Consider the following 17,897-nt stretch of genomic DNA (forward strand, 5'->3'; position numbering starts at 1 on the left):
AGCTATGGGATGTTATGTTGTATTAGCCTCTTCCTTATGGAATGATGTGGGGGGAGTTCTGTAAGGAGATCCTAAGACAGTTGTCTTCTTCATGAGTTCATTCTCTTGACATCAGTGTAACTACTCACATATTTAAAATGGAGCATGTCTAAGGTTCTGTATCACTGTATCAAAGTGCACAGCTTTTTTCCAAGAAAAAGTGACTTATAGTGAGATTTATCATTATACTTTGTTTATAGCCTTGCTGTCAATTACTAGTCAACATAAAAGTGTTTTTAATCACACTGATTTGAAATGATTTTTCAAGGATGATTTCATAGTGTTAAATGTGCTACTAGCCTGGTGGTGGTTACACTGACTTTACTGATGTAGGTTTATTAAATAAACAGGTCAAGTTTGTTTGCCAAGATTTAATCTTTCTATAAACCCATTCTATCCTTTGCTCATGAACATTGTGCTGTCATCCTGTAGGCATTTAGTGAATTTCCCTTTCTTACCATTTCAACCACTATTTTACTAGTGATGTAAAAATAATTTCTAAGACAATATTATTAAAAAATTCACATTTTTCAAAAGACAAGTGAAAACAGAGTTTTGTTTTCAGTTCAGGTACCATGCATTTTTTAAAAGCATCTTAAATTGTTTATGAAAATTAGTTTCCCTTTTACTCCATTTTCTTGTTTAGAATTACCAGAATATATATACCTGATAGCTTTAATAGTGAGTGTAAAGTCTTTCAGCAGAAGATAAGCTTCTCCTTTATGTATACTAGAAAAAGAAAAGATTTAAAAATGTAAGTAGCCAGTATTTAAAGTATATATAGTAGAGGCAGGGGAGCTGACAGACTTGCCAGGTGCATTGGCAAGAGGGGAGGGCAGTTCCACACTCCTGGAAGGGGCAGGGCTTCAATCATACGGGGGTGGGGCCAGGGCAGCCAGTCCTCAGTGCTGTCCAGAGTGCATTGGGCTTTGGTGGCGATTTAAAGAGCCACAGTAGCAGCGGCAGTGGCTGGGAGCCCCAAACCCTCTTGAATTGCTGGGCTCTGGGACAGTTGCCCCTTTTCCCTTTTCCTCTTGTCCACAGCCTGAATACAGGTAATTGTTTCATTTGTGTAATTTGCATAATGTTTTGAGCCTCTTAAACTATTAGGGTTATAACCATGAAAAATTAAGCCATCAAAGAAACATTAGCTGCTTACCCATTATCTTGTGCCATTGCTGTCAAAGAACCATGTTTATAGAAGTCAAGTGCATAAGCATTAAGTGGCATTATTTTTCCTCGATTATCCAATTTTTTTAAACAAAGCACGGGAATATTTCCAGAAGTAATACCAAGGGTACGAAATATAAGCTGAGGAAACAATACAACTTAATTTTAAGATTCAGATATTTTAGATTTACTATGTACATTCTTTGCATGCTCATGTTTTGACGTTACTCATCTACATAGCACCTTAATATTTAAGTAGGGTTGCCACCCATTAAGGTATCACCCAGACAGGCCAGTTTTTTATTTCTGTGTCTCGGTCCCAGACTTAAGTCTGATCCTGCAAGCCTCAATTCAGCAAGGTCAGAAGTCAGTAAAATTACTCATGTGTCAGGCACATGCTCAAGTACCTTGCTGAATTGGGGCCCCAAGAGCAAAAATTCCATTGACATCATTGGTTAGTTTTGTTTGCAGAACAAAGCTCTTACAGCATTCTTGCTGAAAATAAGGTAATAGTAATCAATATTTTACAATTATGGTTGATTTATTTTATGAAAAGCAATATTTCTTAAAGAATCCTAGCCAAGAGTACCTGAAAATTAGGTTCATAATTCCTTAGACTCCTAAAGAACCAACCAGATTTTCAAAAATGCTGAGCACCTACCACCTCCTATTGAACAACGGGATCTTCTGGACCCTCAGTATGTTTTTGTGAAAAAAATCAGGCCATTTATTTAAGTGCCCAAATATTCAAGAGCTTAAGTTTAAATTATTTTTTGTAATTTTTTCTTCCAAATTTATACCAAGAAGGCTACATACCAAATGGAATCCCAGAGTGCATCCACACACAAAAATTACTTTTTTTTGAAGCAGAGGCAAGGAAAATAACTGCACAAATAATCAGTCTGTTAAATACTGCAGAGTTCATATCAATGGATGGAAAGGGTAGGAAAAAATTGCCACTGACAAAACCTCTTGTTTACTAAAGAGTTTTAAATTACGACAAATTAATATTATTACTAAAACAATCCACAATTTTTCCTGTAATTGTTATTTATTCTCTTCTTATCGGATTACCACTAGTGTAGAAAAAAGGCTCATTAAGGAATTAAAAATGACAACTCAAGACTTCTGTCAGCTTAGTGTATGATTGAAAAATGGTGATTGTCTCTTCTTTATTTTTGGAATCTAGTAAGGAAACACCTATGCCAATTTTAGAAGTTGTTTTATTCTTTACAAGTAATACAATTTATGTATTTTTCTATTTATAACAATGGGCTTATCCAAGAAACTTTTAAGTTAAAGAAAAAATAATCAACTCCATCAAAGTAAATTAACATTCTCTCATAAATAGCTCAATAGCTTCCCCTGCAGTCATCCAATGCAGATAGAAGTAAGTAAATATACCAGGGAGTGTGTCCAAGCATTAAGTATTACCTACTGAAAATGGCAGATCTCCAGACAGTTAACACTAGAGTTAACGCCCAGAAAGCTCCACAACTTATTTCAATTATGGTGGCAGTAAATGTAAAGAGAATATTTCTGTTAACAGATTTCAACTAGATAGAGTACAGGTTGGACCTCCCTGGTTCAGAACCCTTGGAACCTGGCCAATCCCAGATGAGGGATTTTTCTGGACTAGGGGAGGTCATTTCTGGTCCCCTGTCACCAGCTCCCTTGGCCTGGCCGCTGGTCTCCTGGCCAGCTCCCCACCTGCTGCCCTGACTCCGCTGGGCAGCCATCACTGTCATTGCTCTGAGACTCGCCAGGCAGCCCTGCGCTGGGACTCTGGGACACGCAAGGCAGCCATGCGTGCCACACTGTGGCTCCAGGACTCACAGGGCAGCTGCAAATACCACGCTGTGGCTTTAGGACCCGCAGGGCAGCTGCACATGCCACGCTGGTGCTCCGAGACCTGCTGCGCAGCTATGCACCACATGCCGCAGCTCGCTGCCCCACTGAGCTACTGTGACTCCCAGCTGCACCAGGCAGCTATGCACCAGGTCTTCCAACTCCCCTGGGCAGCCCCACTGCTACATGCTGGACAGCCCCACCTTCAGCTAACTGTGGGCAGCCCACTGCCCTGCAGGGATCCTTGCTGCTGGCCCTCCACCAGGACTCTCTGGTCTTGCAACATCAGTGCCAGACCATGGATGTTGTTGGACTACAGAATCCCAGTTAAGAGAGTTTCAACCTGTATTAGATCAAAATCAGCACCAAAAGTAAAGAGAAAATCTGAGCCCTGGAAAACAAGCATTTCTTATATTTGAAAACATGAAACAAGCTCTTTGTAGGAATATAGGTTGATCCTCTCTAAACCAGGTCCAGCAACATCCATAGTCAGGCAGAGAGTCCTGGTGGAGGACTGGCAGCTGGGAGCCCTGCAGACTGGCAGAGCAGTGGGCTGCCAGTGGGTCCGAGAGCCCACCTGGCCACAGCTGGACAGCCCAGCAGGGCCAGTAGCCCGGTACACTCTAGCAGTGCTGCTTGGTGGGAGTGGGGGAGGGGGTTGGTGGCGGGGGGAGACCAGCGTCTGAGCAAGGGCTGGGATGGCTGGTAGCAGGGGGCTAGAAATGACCTTCTCTGGTCTGACAACAATCACTCATGCAGGGCCGGTCAGGTTCTGAGGGTGCCAGATCAGGAGGTCCAACCTGTATGAACTCCTCAGGAGTAATACAAAATATAGAGCAAACTTTGCCTGAGCATACATCCTGTGCACTTAAACTAAAATCCATGCGAATGTAGGTCAAGTCGATATGAGGATAGAGACCCCATCTCTAATAGCAATAAATTGCTGTTTTCTCTTCTAGTAGAAGATTGCTGCCTAAATTTCCCTATACTTGTAAAATAGATCAGGAGATTACCTCAGAGCTGTTAAGAAATTTAGTTTTACAATGTTTGTCAAGCACTTTGATATTCTTAGACAACAGGTAAATAAAAAGCGTAAACGATTATCGCTAGAATGGCAGCTCCTTTTTCATATAGAGTATATGAATATATTTATTCTGTAGCATAGACAAAGTGAACCTGCATTAATACTTTATAAACAACTTACATTGTTGACAGTCTCTGCATGAAGTAAATCACTATCCATATTTCCAGAGAGGCATGCAAAAGGTGAAACAGCTGTTCTTCCCTCATTACAACTCATCAGGTGAGATGCCAGGTTAGAGTCATTGCATTCTTCACCTGAAAAATCTAACCAGAACAAGATGTGAAATAAAGAGTTTAAGAATACACAACACAACTGTCCTTTGAGAGAGTACCAGTTAATGCAAGACATATTTTATTTCTTTCTATTTAATAGTCTTCTATATAATTTTGACTTTATAGGCAGCACTTAGAGTTGTCTATCAATTTCTATGATAAACTTCTGCTTTCAGTTGCTTAGAATTCTATCAAACTTTAACTACTTGGTTTGAAGAAATGCCTTCAGGGGGATGAAACAATACAGGCAGTCCCCGAGTTACGCGGATCCAACTTACGTCAGATCTGCAGTTACGAACGGGGTTTGCTCCCCGTCTCCCTGGTCTGCTGGTCTCCAGCAGACCAGGAAGACGGGGAGCAAAGCCTCTGAGGACGCCGGCAGTGGGACAGCCGTGGCGCGTCTGGGCTGTCCCGCTGCCAGCGTGCTCTGTGGCTTTGCTCCCCGTCTCTCTGGTCTGCTGGTCTCCAGCAGACCAGGGAGACACAGAGCAAAGCCGCGGAGCACGCTGGCAGCGGGTCAGCCCAGACGCGCCGCAGCTGTTCTGCTGCCGGCGTCCTCAGAGGCTTTGCTCCCCATCTCCCTGGTCTCCTGGTCTCCAGCATACCAGCAGACCAGGGAGAGAGGGAGCAAAGCCGCAGAGGACCCGGGCGGTGGGACCGCGGTGAGTCTCGTTCCGCCACCAGCGTCTCCCTGGTCTGCTGGGGAGGAGGGCGCAGCTAGTACGCCCCCCCCCCCTCAGCAGACCAGGCTTTTCTCCGGACGCCTGTGGCAGAGCAGCTAGGGCGCTGCCGGTTGGTCCCGCAGCGCCGCTCTGGGCTCTACTGGACCAACCCGGCAGCACCCCAGCTGCTCTGCCCCAGGCGTCCTGATTCAGCCGCTGCTGGTCAGTTTCAGCAGCGGCTGAATCAGGACGCCTGGGGCAGAGCAGCTGGGGTGCTGCTGGGTTGGTCCAGTAGCGCCGAGGAGCTGCGCTACTGGAGCAACTCAGCAGCACCCCAGCTGCTCTGCCCCAGGCGTCCCCAAGTCAGCCGCTGCTGAAACTAACCAGCGCTGACTACAGGAAGCCCGAGGCAGAGTTGCTCTGCCCCGGGCTTCCTGGAATCAGCCGCTGATCAGTTTCAGCAGCAGCTGACTTGGGGACGCCTGGGGTTATTAAGTTGAATCTGTATGTAAGTCGGAACTGGTGGTCAGTTTCAGCAGCGGCTGAATCTGGACGCCAGTTCCGACTTACATACAGATTCAACTTAAGAACAAACCTACAGTCCCTATCTTGTACGTAACCCGGGGACTCCCTGTATTTACAATTAGACCTGTAACCACAGAGATATCTTCTGGGGATCCCACGAAAAATCTAACCAGATTTAGCAGGCTTAAAAGAACCATATCACCATTTGCATATGCTCAGTAGAATTTAGAGGACTGCTGCTACAATCCAGGAACATTCCACCTGCACTGAGCAAACTCCAACCCTCCCTCCCAGTTACTACATGCTTTTCACAGAGCAAGCACGTTGGATGGGATATACATACATTAGCAACATATCCTCTTGTCTAGTTGTAGCTGTGCAGAGCTAGAAGCCACTATGGTAACTGTATTTGTAATCTCAACCAGAATAGCAAGGATCTTGCTAGCAAGATGGATTTTTCAGGCAAACACTGCCAACCTGTTAAACTATCATATTTCTTTCTACTTACAGGTTCCGTTAGTCTTTTTTTTTTTTTTTTTTTTTTGCTTGAGTTTGAACCCACGCTTTCCTGTTCTCTTTTCTCATTGAAGGCCGTTATTATTATCCTCCTTCTAATGAGGCTAACAAAATCCTCTTTCAGAGTCCATCAGTGCAGGTCCTTTGACTTGCAGTTTTCTTGTCAACTAATGTGAGTCCTCACAGAACTGTTGCTTTCATATAGAAACTAGCAGGTGTTGCCTTGTGAACTAAGAACTTGGGCCATGTGATGGGACATCTGCCCCTACAAGGTCCTACAAGGGTTAAAACCAGTCTAGGATGGCTGAGTAGTAGGCAGCCACAGGTGGGGCTGCAGATAATTAGAGCACAGCTGACCCTGATAAAAGGGAAGCTGCAGACCAGGGAAGGGGAATCTGCCATAAGGAGCCTGAGGGGCAAGGTTGGCTTCCTAGAGGGCTGCTCAGCTAGCTCCAGAAATGGCCTTAATATGGATAGTAGGCTCAAGAGAAGAGAACAGGAGTGATACAGAAGTGATGGTGAGACACTGCTAGCAAAGGGTGCTCTGTGAGGGTTGATAGAGCTAATTCCCAGCGTAACCTGCAAGAGGTGCTGTGAATTGAACTTTGACAGGTCCCCGTCTTCGATTGTACACTTTCACTAAACCTGGCTCTAATAGCCCAAATATAATATTTCAATGAAATAAAGCACAGTAAATATGAATATATAAATGTAGCATTCACTTGCCAATTTTTGAAAGAGGTAGTTGGTATTCTTGTTTCATATCAGCCATCTTGGAAATCATCAATAAAAAATGGCCAAAATTCTCCCCTATTTTGCTGTTGTAATCCTCTAATGCAACAGCAAAGTCTTCTGGGAGATCTTCGAGGAAGACCTAAAATAGTACAAATGTTGAGGGACAGAGCACTTTCATTCTAGAATTTTACCAAAGTTTTCTAAGCAAAAAAAAGGGAACAGAAAAACTGAGATGTTATGTCTTCTTTTGTTGTGATGATTCAATGACAATAGTTAGCATAACTGATGTTAAGCATTTTCAACTTAAGCCATTGTTCTTAAAAGCAAGACTTGAGAACAATCTATCTTCATAATAAGTCACACCTTGTACTGGTATTGTAACCTGCAATTTTGTAGCTGCAGAATTTGCTCTGTTATCCACACGTTGTCACAGTTTCTAGTGCTTGAAAATGTTAACTGTTTTCTTCCTGAGCTTGTAAAAAAGCTGAATAGACACTCTGGTAGACCCAAATCAATAATTTATGCTGTAAACCTTGTTTACATAGGAAAGATGTTACCCCGCCACACAAACATCCGATCTTCCTCTTACTATTAAAAGAGTAGAGCAGAGGTTTGTAAACTATGGTCCATAGAGCAGCATTAAAAGAAAAGAGGGGAAAAGTGTATAAAAATGTATTGTAATATTTTTCCATGTAAGCAATTAATTGCCATAGGGATCTTAGTTGAAAGAGAAGGGCAGTGATCCATCAAACAGTTACTAAAATTGGAGTCCCTGAAAGACTTTTTAGCTGTTGTAGAGAAAAATCTTCAAGTTCAAAAGAAGATCTTCTTGTTTAGCCCACAAGATCGGGCCTGCAAAGGGCTCAAACTCATATAAAGATCATCAAATCTCCAGCCTTTGTATTTGTCATAAGTGATTTTTTTAAAATTAATAATTATGCGTATGACTTGTAACTCACAGAGAATGACTAGTCGCTTAAGAAGAGTTGTACCCATCTTCAACATATGACTGATCAGCTACCTTGCAGTTGAGAAGGACCAGCTGATTATAAAAGCCAGCAAGAGGCTTAGTTACTGAAGACAGCTTCTAGAAGTAAAATGACTGTAGTAGGAAGCTCCTAGGGCAGGAAAAGACCTTATAAAAAGTAGGTTGGTGCCTGTGGTATGCCTTAAAGCAGAGAGATTCCCGGGCAAGTGATTCTAGACTAAAACATGTTAGGATCCAGATAGGTCCGTGAAAAAGACCCTGGGTCAAGGGAGAATGCTGGGTTTATTTGTGGATCTTATGTTGAACTGTTTTATTGTGGAGTCCTAAGAAAGAGCTTATTCAATACTGAAAGCCTGGTTCTATCCCTCTTTCTTAACTGAAGAGTCAGGCTAGCAAACTACAGTCACACAGGCTACATCTAGACTACATCCCTCTATTGGCAGAGGGATGTAAATGAAACACTTTGAAAGTGCAAATAAAGCCGGGATTTAAATATCCCGTGCTTCATTTGCATACTCACGTAATGGCGCTCTTTCAAAAAAGCGCTCTTTCAAAATTGAAACCACAGTCTAGATGCAGTTCTTTCAAAAACGGGGCGCTTTTTCAAAAGTTCCTGTACTGCGTCTAGACTGCAGATTCAATTTCAAAATAGCGCTTTTTGGAAAGAGTGCCGTTATGTTATTATGCAAATGAAGTGCAGGATATTTAAATCCTAGCTTCATTTGCACTTTCGAAGTGCTTCATTTACATTCCTCTACTAACAGGGGACACAGGGACAGTGTAATATTTTAACGTCAAAAGAGAGGTTGACTCTCCAGCATATCTTGTTCAAATCACCAACAATCAGCCTGTTTTATTTTTCATTCTTCACTAAATATTTTTTAAACAAAACAAAAGTGTTTCATCTTACCTTTGACTGGTAAAACTTCGGTTTAGATTTCATAATACTGGCTGGGATATATTTTCTTCCAAACAGATTTGCCAGTACTAGCACTAGCTGTTCCATTACCTCTTGGGAAAATGTCTTTGAACCTATTCAAAATAGAAACCGCATATCAGAACAAGGACATTGGGATTAAAACCTAAACTAGCCAATACCTAAAGAGCTTGGGAAAACTCATGCAGCAAAACTCTTTATTTCTAGGAAAACTCTACTATATAGGTAAACATACATAATGTCACAGCTTGTGATATAATATGGACAGTGTGTCAAATGCCATTATTCTGCATGGACTTTGGAGGAAATAGGAGCTGCCATGTTGTGTGTCTAATATTTCAAAGGAAACCTATTAAGATAATTTTATTGAGGGAACTCTGGCTTTATCAAGAGTTTGCAGACTTTCTTGATTTCTTCAAATCTGATTTTACATTTGAATATAGCTCTGGTCTCTCTGATCAGTCACCTCTTTTTGGCAATGGAAAGACTAAATGTCTGCCATGACTCTTTTCGATCTGTTAGTTGTCTATGATGCTGTAAGATGACGAGGCACCACTGTTCAGAAAGTTGCATATTCTGATAAGGATGAAAGAAGCATGATTGAGGAGCTCTACTGTATTCTCTCTAAAAAGATTTGTAATCGGCAATTGTACATCTAAACCCAGGAGCCCCTCGCTGGTATTTTTGTTACCCTTCTTGCTCAATGTATACATAAGGCCCCAAAGTGAGATAAGGAATTTTCTGGCATGGTGCCATAAGTATGCTATTGATTGTGACAGACAGTTATGACTAATGCAGGCATATCTCAAGACTGTTGTATCCACTTTATAAATTTTATCTGTATCTCTGTGACTCCAGGCTTGAATGTTAGTTGATTGGGGAGGGTTACAGAGCTCCTTTCAGGAACTAAAACTGGCCTGGGGGTTGGGGGGGGGGATGCTGTTACTATACACCCTGGCTGTGTCTAGACTGGCAAGTTTTTCCACAAAAGCAGCTGCTTTTGCGGAAAAACTTGCCAGCTGTCTACACTGGCCGCTTGAATTTCCGCAAGAACACTGACTTCCTACTGTCTGAAATAAGTGCTTCTTGCGGAAATACTATGCTGCTCTCGTTCGGGCAAAAGTCCTTTTGCGCAAAGCTTTTGTGCAAAAGGGCCAGTGTAGACAGCTCAGATTTGTTTTGCGCAAAAAAGCCCCGATCGTGAAAATGGTGATCGGGGCTTTTTTGCAGAAAAGCGCATCTAGATTGGCATGGACGCTTTTCCGCAAAAAGTGCTTTTGCGGAAAAGTGTCCGTGCCAATCTAGACGCTCTTTTCCGAAAATGCTTTTAACGGAAAACATTTCCGTTAAAAGCATTTGCGGAAAATCATGCCAGTCTAGACGTAGCCCCTGAGAGATAAAATACCACTACCTGGGGGAGCTACACATACTTGCTCAGAGTAGCTTCAAGAGCCCAGAATACAAAGGAGGACTTTGTGGGTATAAAGACTGAGTTTAATCTTATTGAAAGGGGCTCTCGTTTTGATCCAATAAACTGACATGAACCTCTGATCAGAGTGGAGAGGGGCAAATCCTTTGGAAGGATTGGAAGAACCAGAACCAGCCATGGTCACCATAGGATTGATGGGTATATTTGTTTAGGTCTTATGTTTTCTTTGTAATCTCTTTGTCCAAAATCAATTCATTGTGCTCTATGTAAGACTGTCTGGTCTTTAGTAAACTGTCTTCACCCTTGAGAGAGTGTGAAGCTACAAGTGCTGATTAAGTCAGATCTTCTGGACAAAAATCACTATGGATTGCAGGGGGATGCAACCTACATGCCAGATCTGGAGACAGAGAAATGCAAGTCCTTGACCAATGAGAGGTGTTGCTGGAGACAACCCTTAAACAGACCACGGAAGGTTCATAGGTGTGATTACCCCAGAACTGCTACATTCAATCTTCTTTCATCAGAACAATCAGTTTCTCTGCTTGTTCTGTGTCTAGCTGAGAGAGGGGTTTGGATGAGGGCTAGTTGGCTGAAGCTCAGTTGTACCAAGACAGAGGCATTGTTGTTTGGCTGGAGGAAATAACCAGAAGAAGTGGAATATATCTGAGTTCTTTTTCTCTATATATATGTTGACACTTTGGCACCCCCATATTCATCATGGTCATGTAATTAGGATATTTTGTATAAAGCATGCCTTGTGAGGTATCATCCTAAAAGTCTTGGTCTGGTAGACATTAATATCTCATGGGATTGTATGTGCTATTATTTATATGTGAATAGTGTTTATGTATGTGTTACTGAAATATGTGATGAAAACACTCTCAAGAAGTCTTTCAGGTACAATAAAAAAGGCCAAACAGTTAATAGCTTAGTGAGGAGATGTTCACAAGCACTGGATTACCCCAAGAACTGTGTACAACAGAAACTTCTCCGAGATAGCACTACACAGTGGGAACTGTTTGACCCAGGTCACGTAAAGAACTTCCCTGGAAGTGGGAGAAAGATATAAAGGGGGGAAGTGACATAATGATGGTACCTCACTCTCCCTATAACACACCTGGGAACAAAGACCAAACTGAGAAAAGTTATGTCCCAGGCTAAAGGGATTTCTAGGTGAATATGAATACCTGGGAAACCCACATTGCAAATCAGATAGCTTGTGCCTTAAGAACCTGCCAGCATGTTAAAAAAATTAAGTCATATCTGTGGTTTTGTTTATTTACTGGGTACTCCACTTTGATTTGTTTGCCATCACTTATTAACTACAGAGGGTAGATTTTAAATTTATTTTGTTTTAATTCAAACCCGTATGTGTTTGACTAAGGTGTCTGTGGAAAACCTCAGCTTTGTTACTGCATGGTCCGCTTTGCATTGCTTTAGGGTCCTAGGCTGGTGGTTACAGAGCCTGCATGTAACTGCAGCTGGTGTGGGAAGATCCTTGCCCAGGCCCCTTGCCTTGGGATCCCTTCTTCGGCCACAAATCACCAGGAGACACAATCACCCGTGTCGTTTTAGTCCTTGTTCCAGCTTCCTACCACCTTCTATTTACAGAACTTGATTTTTTCCCAGCAGCTAGCTCTGCTTTACTAGGACTCAGACACTCCTCCCTCACCACTTCCCCTCTGGCTGCCTTATACAGGTAGGGACACATCTAGTGTGACAGACTGCTGGCTAATGAGGCCCACAGCTGCTTCCCTTAGCCTGTTAGCCCGTCAGGCCTGGGCTGGTTATTATTGGCCTTTTCAGCCAGGGTGTAGTGGCAGAGCTCTGGCTTAGCGAGCAGTCTGTCACACTAGATGTGTCCCTACCTATAGGAATGTTAGTGAAAATACAAGCCAGAAGGGCTTTGCAACTTGTCACAGCAGCACAGTGTGAATAGGAGCCCAGGCTGGTGGGGTCAGAGGGCTTAGTGGAACCCCAGTCCCAAGAGGCACTGCAGGGGTAACTTGTTACATGTTAATTGTCTCCTACATTTTTACACTAAATTTAAAAACAGTTTCTTCACTACATAAAAAGATAGTGAACACAAACTTACCTTTCCTAGTTGGCTGACACAGTTTGTGAAACAAGCCCTTCACAAGAAAGCTGACTAAGACAAGATTGGAAGGTTCATGATAATGCAGGTGGGTTACAAGTCCAGCAAATCCCATAGTATTGCCTTTTTGATCCAAATATCCCTAAAGAATTAAACAATTTAGTAATCTATCACCTGTCATTTTTATAACTTGTATTGGGCCATGATCCTATTCAACCTGCTCTGAAATATCTCTAATGATGGAGATTCCATAACCTCCCTAGGCAATTTATTCCAGTATTTAACCACTCTGACAGGAAGTTTTTCCTAATGTCCAACCTACATCTCCCTTGCTGCAATTTAGGTCCCTTGCTTCTTGACATATCAGCATAGGCCAAGGAGAGCAATTTTTTCCCCTCCTCCTTGGAACACCCTTTTAGGTACTGGAAAACTGCTATCAACTCCTTTCTCTGTCTTCTCTTTTCTAAAAGTTAAACAAACCCAATTCTTTCAGCCTTCCCTCAAAGGCCATGTTTTCTGGACCTTTAATCATTTTTGTAGCTGTGCTATGGGCCCTCTCCAATTTCTCTACATTTTTCTTGAAATGTAGTACCCACAATTGGGCACAATACTCCAATTGAAGCCCAATCAGCACAGGGTAGAGCGAAAGAATTATTTCTTATGTCTTGCTCAAAATACTCCCGTTAATGAATAATAAATATTTCAAATGAGATAAAGATCCTCCCACTCAAAAAAAGGAAGATGGAATCATGTGAAATTCCTTTTTTAACATAATTTGCTTATAAAAATGTTGAATCGTATTTGATCAGTAATTTTCAGTGAAAACCTCAGGCTTGTGTAGAAGAACTGAAGCACACGAACAGCACAAACAATGATACCCATGGCAGCTGGTCTAATCTATAAAATGACAGCGTTCATAGCCTGTTCATGAGTGTGTCCTTAAGCTCATCTGGAGCTCCCTGCAGGATCAAGGCCAAAGAATAAACATTTCATTAACAAAAAAAAAAAAAAAGACCAGGTGGAATCTTACCTCCTTGATAAGAAATTGCAAAGAAAATAAAAAGTAGAGCTTTAACATGTCCACAATTCTTGGCTTGTTGAAGGAGAGAAGTGAATGCTTCAACACTGACAAAACCTTAGGAGAAAAAATACTCCAGTTTATCACTCTCTAAAATATCTAAATTATTGACTTGCTAGGGAAAACTCTGCTTATGATACAACAGTTATTCTGGGGATTATATTCAGGGTGCCAGAGGTGGGATCTGGGTCCCCATTCAATTTTGGGGAAAAAATTACTCCTGGATACAGTCTACATAAGAAAGAGAAAAGGGAAGAAGAGATGAAGGTCTGATTAACTTCCTCTTAGGAAACTTTCTAATCACACAAAACTGAAAACCTTTGCCCACCCTCTTCCCTGTGACTTCTCTGAGGCTACATCTACACTGTTTGTTGTTTTTCAGAATAGGAAATGCAAATGAACACTCATTTGCAAATCTCGTGCTCTTATTTTCATATTCTCTTCTGATCCGTTTTGTAGAGGAGGTTTTTGCGAAAAAAAATGCAGTGTAGACAGGGTCATTTGTCAGGAAAAAACCTTTTTGCACAAGATCCTGTAAATCTCATTTTTTGAGGAATAAGGGATCTTGCGCAAAAGGTTTTTTTTTCCAACAAATGGCCCCGTCTACACTGCGGGTTTTTTGCAAAAACCTCTTCCGCAAAAAGGATTAGAAGAGAATATGCAAATGAGAGTGCAAGATTTGCAAATGAGCATATCATTTGCACTTCCTCTTCTGAAAAAAAAGAACAGTGTTGATGTACCCTGAGGCTCCACTCCCTCTGTTGCTGTTGCTCACTCTCTCTCATTTTCACTGTGAATGAGGTTGGGGTACAGGAGGGGGTGAGGACTCCAACTGGGGATTCAGGGTCCGGAGGGACCAGAAATACGATGTAGGAGAAAGGGGGGGCTCCAACTGAGGGTGCGGGCTCTGGGGTGGGGCAAGTGATGAGAGGTTTTGGGGATAGCAGAGGGCTCCAAGCTGGAGCAGAGGGTTGAGGTGTGTGCTCCAGACAGTGGCAATACTTTTATTTCAGGCATCTCCCAGAAGTGACCAGCATGAACCTCTGGCTTCTAGGCTCAGGAATGACCAGTAGCTCTGCACGTTGCCTCTGCCTACAGGCACCACTTCCACAGCTCCCACTGGCCATGGTTCCTGGACAATGAGAGCTGTAGAGCCAGCACTCAGGGTAGGGACAGTGCATAGACACCTCCTGGCCATCCCTGCGTCTATAAGGTGGACAAGTTGGCCACTTCCGAAAGCATGAGCAGATTGGTACCCCTTTCTTAGCCCCACTGACCAGACTTTTAGTAGCCTATTAAAATCTCCCTGATTGTTTTCAATAGTCACCCACTATCAGTGCTGTTTTCGGTGTACTCCTGGTCAGTCTGGGAGAATTGGCAACCTTATTTCCTCTCTCTAGGAAGTTGAATCCTCTCTATCAGCATCTTTTTCTCTTAGCAGCAGAGCAGCTGGGGTGCTGCTGGGTTGGTCCCACAGCGCCACCCCTCACCAGCACCTGGTTCACCCCACGCTGCACCGTTCCCCGCCTGACCCCACTCTCTCCCAAACCCATCACAGCCCCCCGCCGGAGTACCTCCTGATACACCGGCATATCCCCTGGGTCCCAAAGGTGCCGGATTATCGGAAGTCTGCTGTATATAAAAATTCAGTGCAGATATGTTTGATCAAAATATATATCACTTAAAAAATTAGATTCTACTGAAAATAATGTGAACGAGTAGGGAAAGATCATAATTATTTGTTATTATTTAACATGTATTAGAAATCTAAAATGCCCCCATTTATTAGAAATATGTATAGAGCCCTGCACAGATATACAATTTGTATCCCTATCTGTATCCAAAAAATGAGCTGCAGCTTTCCACATGGACATCCACATATGCGGAGACCCACATAAAGATATAAAGAGGACAGCCACAGGTTTGCAGGATTCTAGATATAAAATTTGTATCCGCATCCATATCTGCAAAAATTAACTGTGGATACCCATGGATATGAAGGAAATATCTGTGGATCTTTAAGCTAAAAATGTAGACTTTTCAGGATAGCAAAAAAAATACATATTTAGTAATGTGGTATCAAACTACAAAAAGGATTTCAGTATGTGATCTAAAAATACAACAGAGTCCATTATCTTCCCGAGGACCGGTAGCTTACAATTTCATAATATACCTTTGCTTTTGCATCTTCTTTGTCGTCAGCTTTTGCAGCCAACAGCATAAGTCTCAGTATCAGGGAAATACTCAATGGGAACTGGCCTCTCAGCTGGGGTACATTGGATTTTATAAGCTTGTCTACTTTTGGTAGTGGAATGTCATAGAAAAACACATTTCCCAGCAAGTCTTGACCACGTCGTCCAGCACGTCCAGACATCTAAAAAGAATCAATCCCAAAATTATATTTTTTTCTTCATTCAGTGATAGCCCAAAGCCATTGCTATAATGCCAGTTGCTCTGGTTTGAATTAAGCATATCAGATGGATTTTTTATTCCATAAGTACAGAAAGACAAACTGTGCATCCATAATATGTATTTATGTAGGCGCTACTTTTTTAAATAGTACCGAGCAAATCTGAGATGCAGTGGACGGAGAGTGAGGACTTTATTGCTTCCTGCCTGCCTTTCCAGTACACAGCCAAGACTAGGAAAGAAGAAAAAAAGGGTGTGGGAGAAAAGGAACTGTGGATGTGCTGTTCCTTAGTCATCTTTGTAAGACTAAACGGTTAGAGCATTCCAAAGCTGCAATCTTTATTATGTGGCTAGGAGAAAAGAATGCAGAAGGCTATACTCAACTTCTTATGCCAGGAGGGGAATATGTGCTTGGCTATGAGGATGAGGCTTGCAGTGATTGTACTTCCCTTACCTCAATGGTTGTCAGATGAGGGCAACTTTAAATTGCAGTTGGCACTCCACAGCAGTTCTACCAGTGGAGGCTACTTAGGGAATAGACAGAATCAATGCATCCTCCTACTTTCCTGACTATGGCCCGTCCTCAGACATCTCTTCTCTCTTTGGAGCTGTGTTAGTTAGCAGCAATCCTTCAGGGATGTGAGTACCAAACAGTATGTCTACACTGCAATAAAACACCTGCAGCTGACCCATGTCAGTTGCCTCAAGCTAGTAAGACTCCGACTGAAGAACTATAAAACTGGACTGTAGGTATTCAGGTCTGGGTTAGAACCCAGAGCCTGGGATTCCCCCCCACCTTACAGTGAAGACATATCCTTTGAGCTGTGCAATCAGCTTCCAGGTGATCTTTCCACAACCTGGGTCCCTGGGTCGTAGTAGCTCATCACAATTTAATAAAAATATGTGTAATGAAATAATCTGTTGTAAAACACTTAGGTTCACACTTAACACCTGAGTTGTCTCCATCCACCCAATCTTGCATTTCATTTTGCATCTCTGACCTTTCCTCTTAAATGTCTCACTTAAATTAAGCGTCATATAACCCAACTATTGAGTTTGTCTCTCACGTCCTCTCCAATTGCCTTTATTTTACTATCAACACTATTGCTATCTTGTCTGTTACTATAGCTCCAAACCTGGGAACCATATTTTATTTTTCTCTGACCTTTGCCCTGTGCATTCAAGTCATTTCTAAAATCTGCTACATTGTTTATCAGTGATTAAATCATATGTAAATTATGCAGATCATCCAAAATTACTGCCCATAAATCACTGTAGTATATTTTGTATTTGCAACATATGTTAAAACATATTTTAAGAATCTTTTAAAGTTTTAACATTTTTAATAGACTATTTTGTATCCTTCCCACCTGACAAGGCACATGTCTTAACCATGAGTCCAACGGTCAGTCCTTAGAGGCAAACATAATAAACCTCTAAAGTAGCTCTTGGTAGCCAGAATCATGATATTGCTAAGGTGCAATATCTCAGGACCTTTTGGGGGAAGCAAATGTTGCTATAGGTAGGACTTCCCTGGTCCTGCACTCTTGGAACGAGAGTGGTGCCAAATGACAGAGTTTGCCAGGGAAGGTCAAGGCCTCTCTCTGGCTGTTAGCCCTAATCGCCGCCACAAACCCACTACCCCCAACCCTGCTGGGGCTGAGCTTCCCAGTGTGCTGAGCCTGGCTGGGGCTGTGCTCTCACTTCCAGCCCAGACTGCACTCCTGGGCTCCAGTCCAGGTTGCACTCCCAGGTGCCAGCCCCACTGCCTGTAGCCTGGGCAAGGCTACACTTCCTGCTATGCTGGTCCCAGCCGGGGCTGTGCTGCCAACCCCGGCTGGCTGGGGCTGTATTCTCAGTCACCGGCGCTACTGCCTCCAATTGGGTGGAGTTGCACTCCCCGCTGTGCCAATCCCACTGCTGTAGGAGCTGCGCTCCTGGGCGGGGCTATGCTCCCCACCACCAGCCCCAGTTGGGGCTGTGCTGCTCCCCACCATGCCAACCCCATGCTTCCTACCACCAACACAGTGCTTGAACCTGGACAGCTGGGCCTCTCTGGTCCAGCAATACCCATTGTTCTTCCAGACCACAGTAGTTGCCAGACCAGAGA

General features: G+C 42.8%; 1 protein-coding gene across 5 annotated transcripts in view; it reads right to left on the reverse strand.

The window, feature by feature from the left end:
- Nucleotides 1-17,897, reverse strand: part of DDX60 (DExD/H-box helicase 60) — a 215,643-nt gene that overhangs the window by 136,221 nt on the left and 61,525 nt on the right. For all 5 annotated transcript variants that reach the window (XR_012904205.1, XR_012904203.1, XR_012904202.1 and 2 more), the window contains 8 exons: nucleotides 15,552-15,752; nucleotides 13,331-13,435; nucleotides 12,301-12,442; nucleotides 8,750-8,871; nucleotides 6,843-6,990; nucleotides 4,262-4,404; nucleotides 1,199-1,350; nucleotides 706-768 (listed from right to left, as the gene is read on the reverse strand). Coding sequence is in view for 1 of the 5 variants with exons in the window: in XM_075930185.1 (XP_075786300.1) it covers nucleotides 706-768; nucleotides 1,199-1,350; nucleotides 4,262-4,404; nucleotides 6,843-6,990; nucleotides 8,750-8,871; nucleotides 12,301-12,442; nucleotides 13,331-13,435; nucleotides 15,552-15,752 (1,076 nt within the window). In the remaining 4 variants the exon portion in view is untranslated. The remainder of the gene's footprint in view (nucleotides 1-705; nucleotides 769-1,198; nucleotides 1,351-4,261; nucleotides 4,405-6,842; nucleotides 6,991-8,749; nucleotides 8,872-12,300; nucleotides 12,443-13,330; nucleotides 13,436-15,551; nucleotides 15,753-17,897) is intronic.

This window comes from Pelodiscus sinensis, chromosome 5 (genome assembly GCF_049634645.1).
Source record: "Pelodiscus sinensis isolate JC-2024 chromosome 5, ASM4963464v1, whole genome shotgun sequence".
Lineage (NCBI taxonomy): Eukaryota > Metazoa > Chordata > Testudines > Trionychidae > Pelodiscus > Pelodiscus sinensis.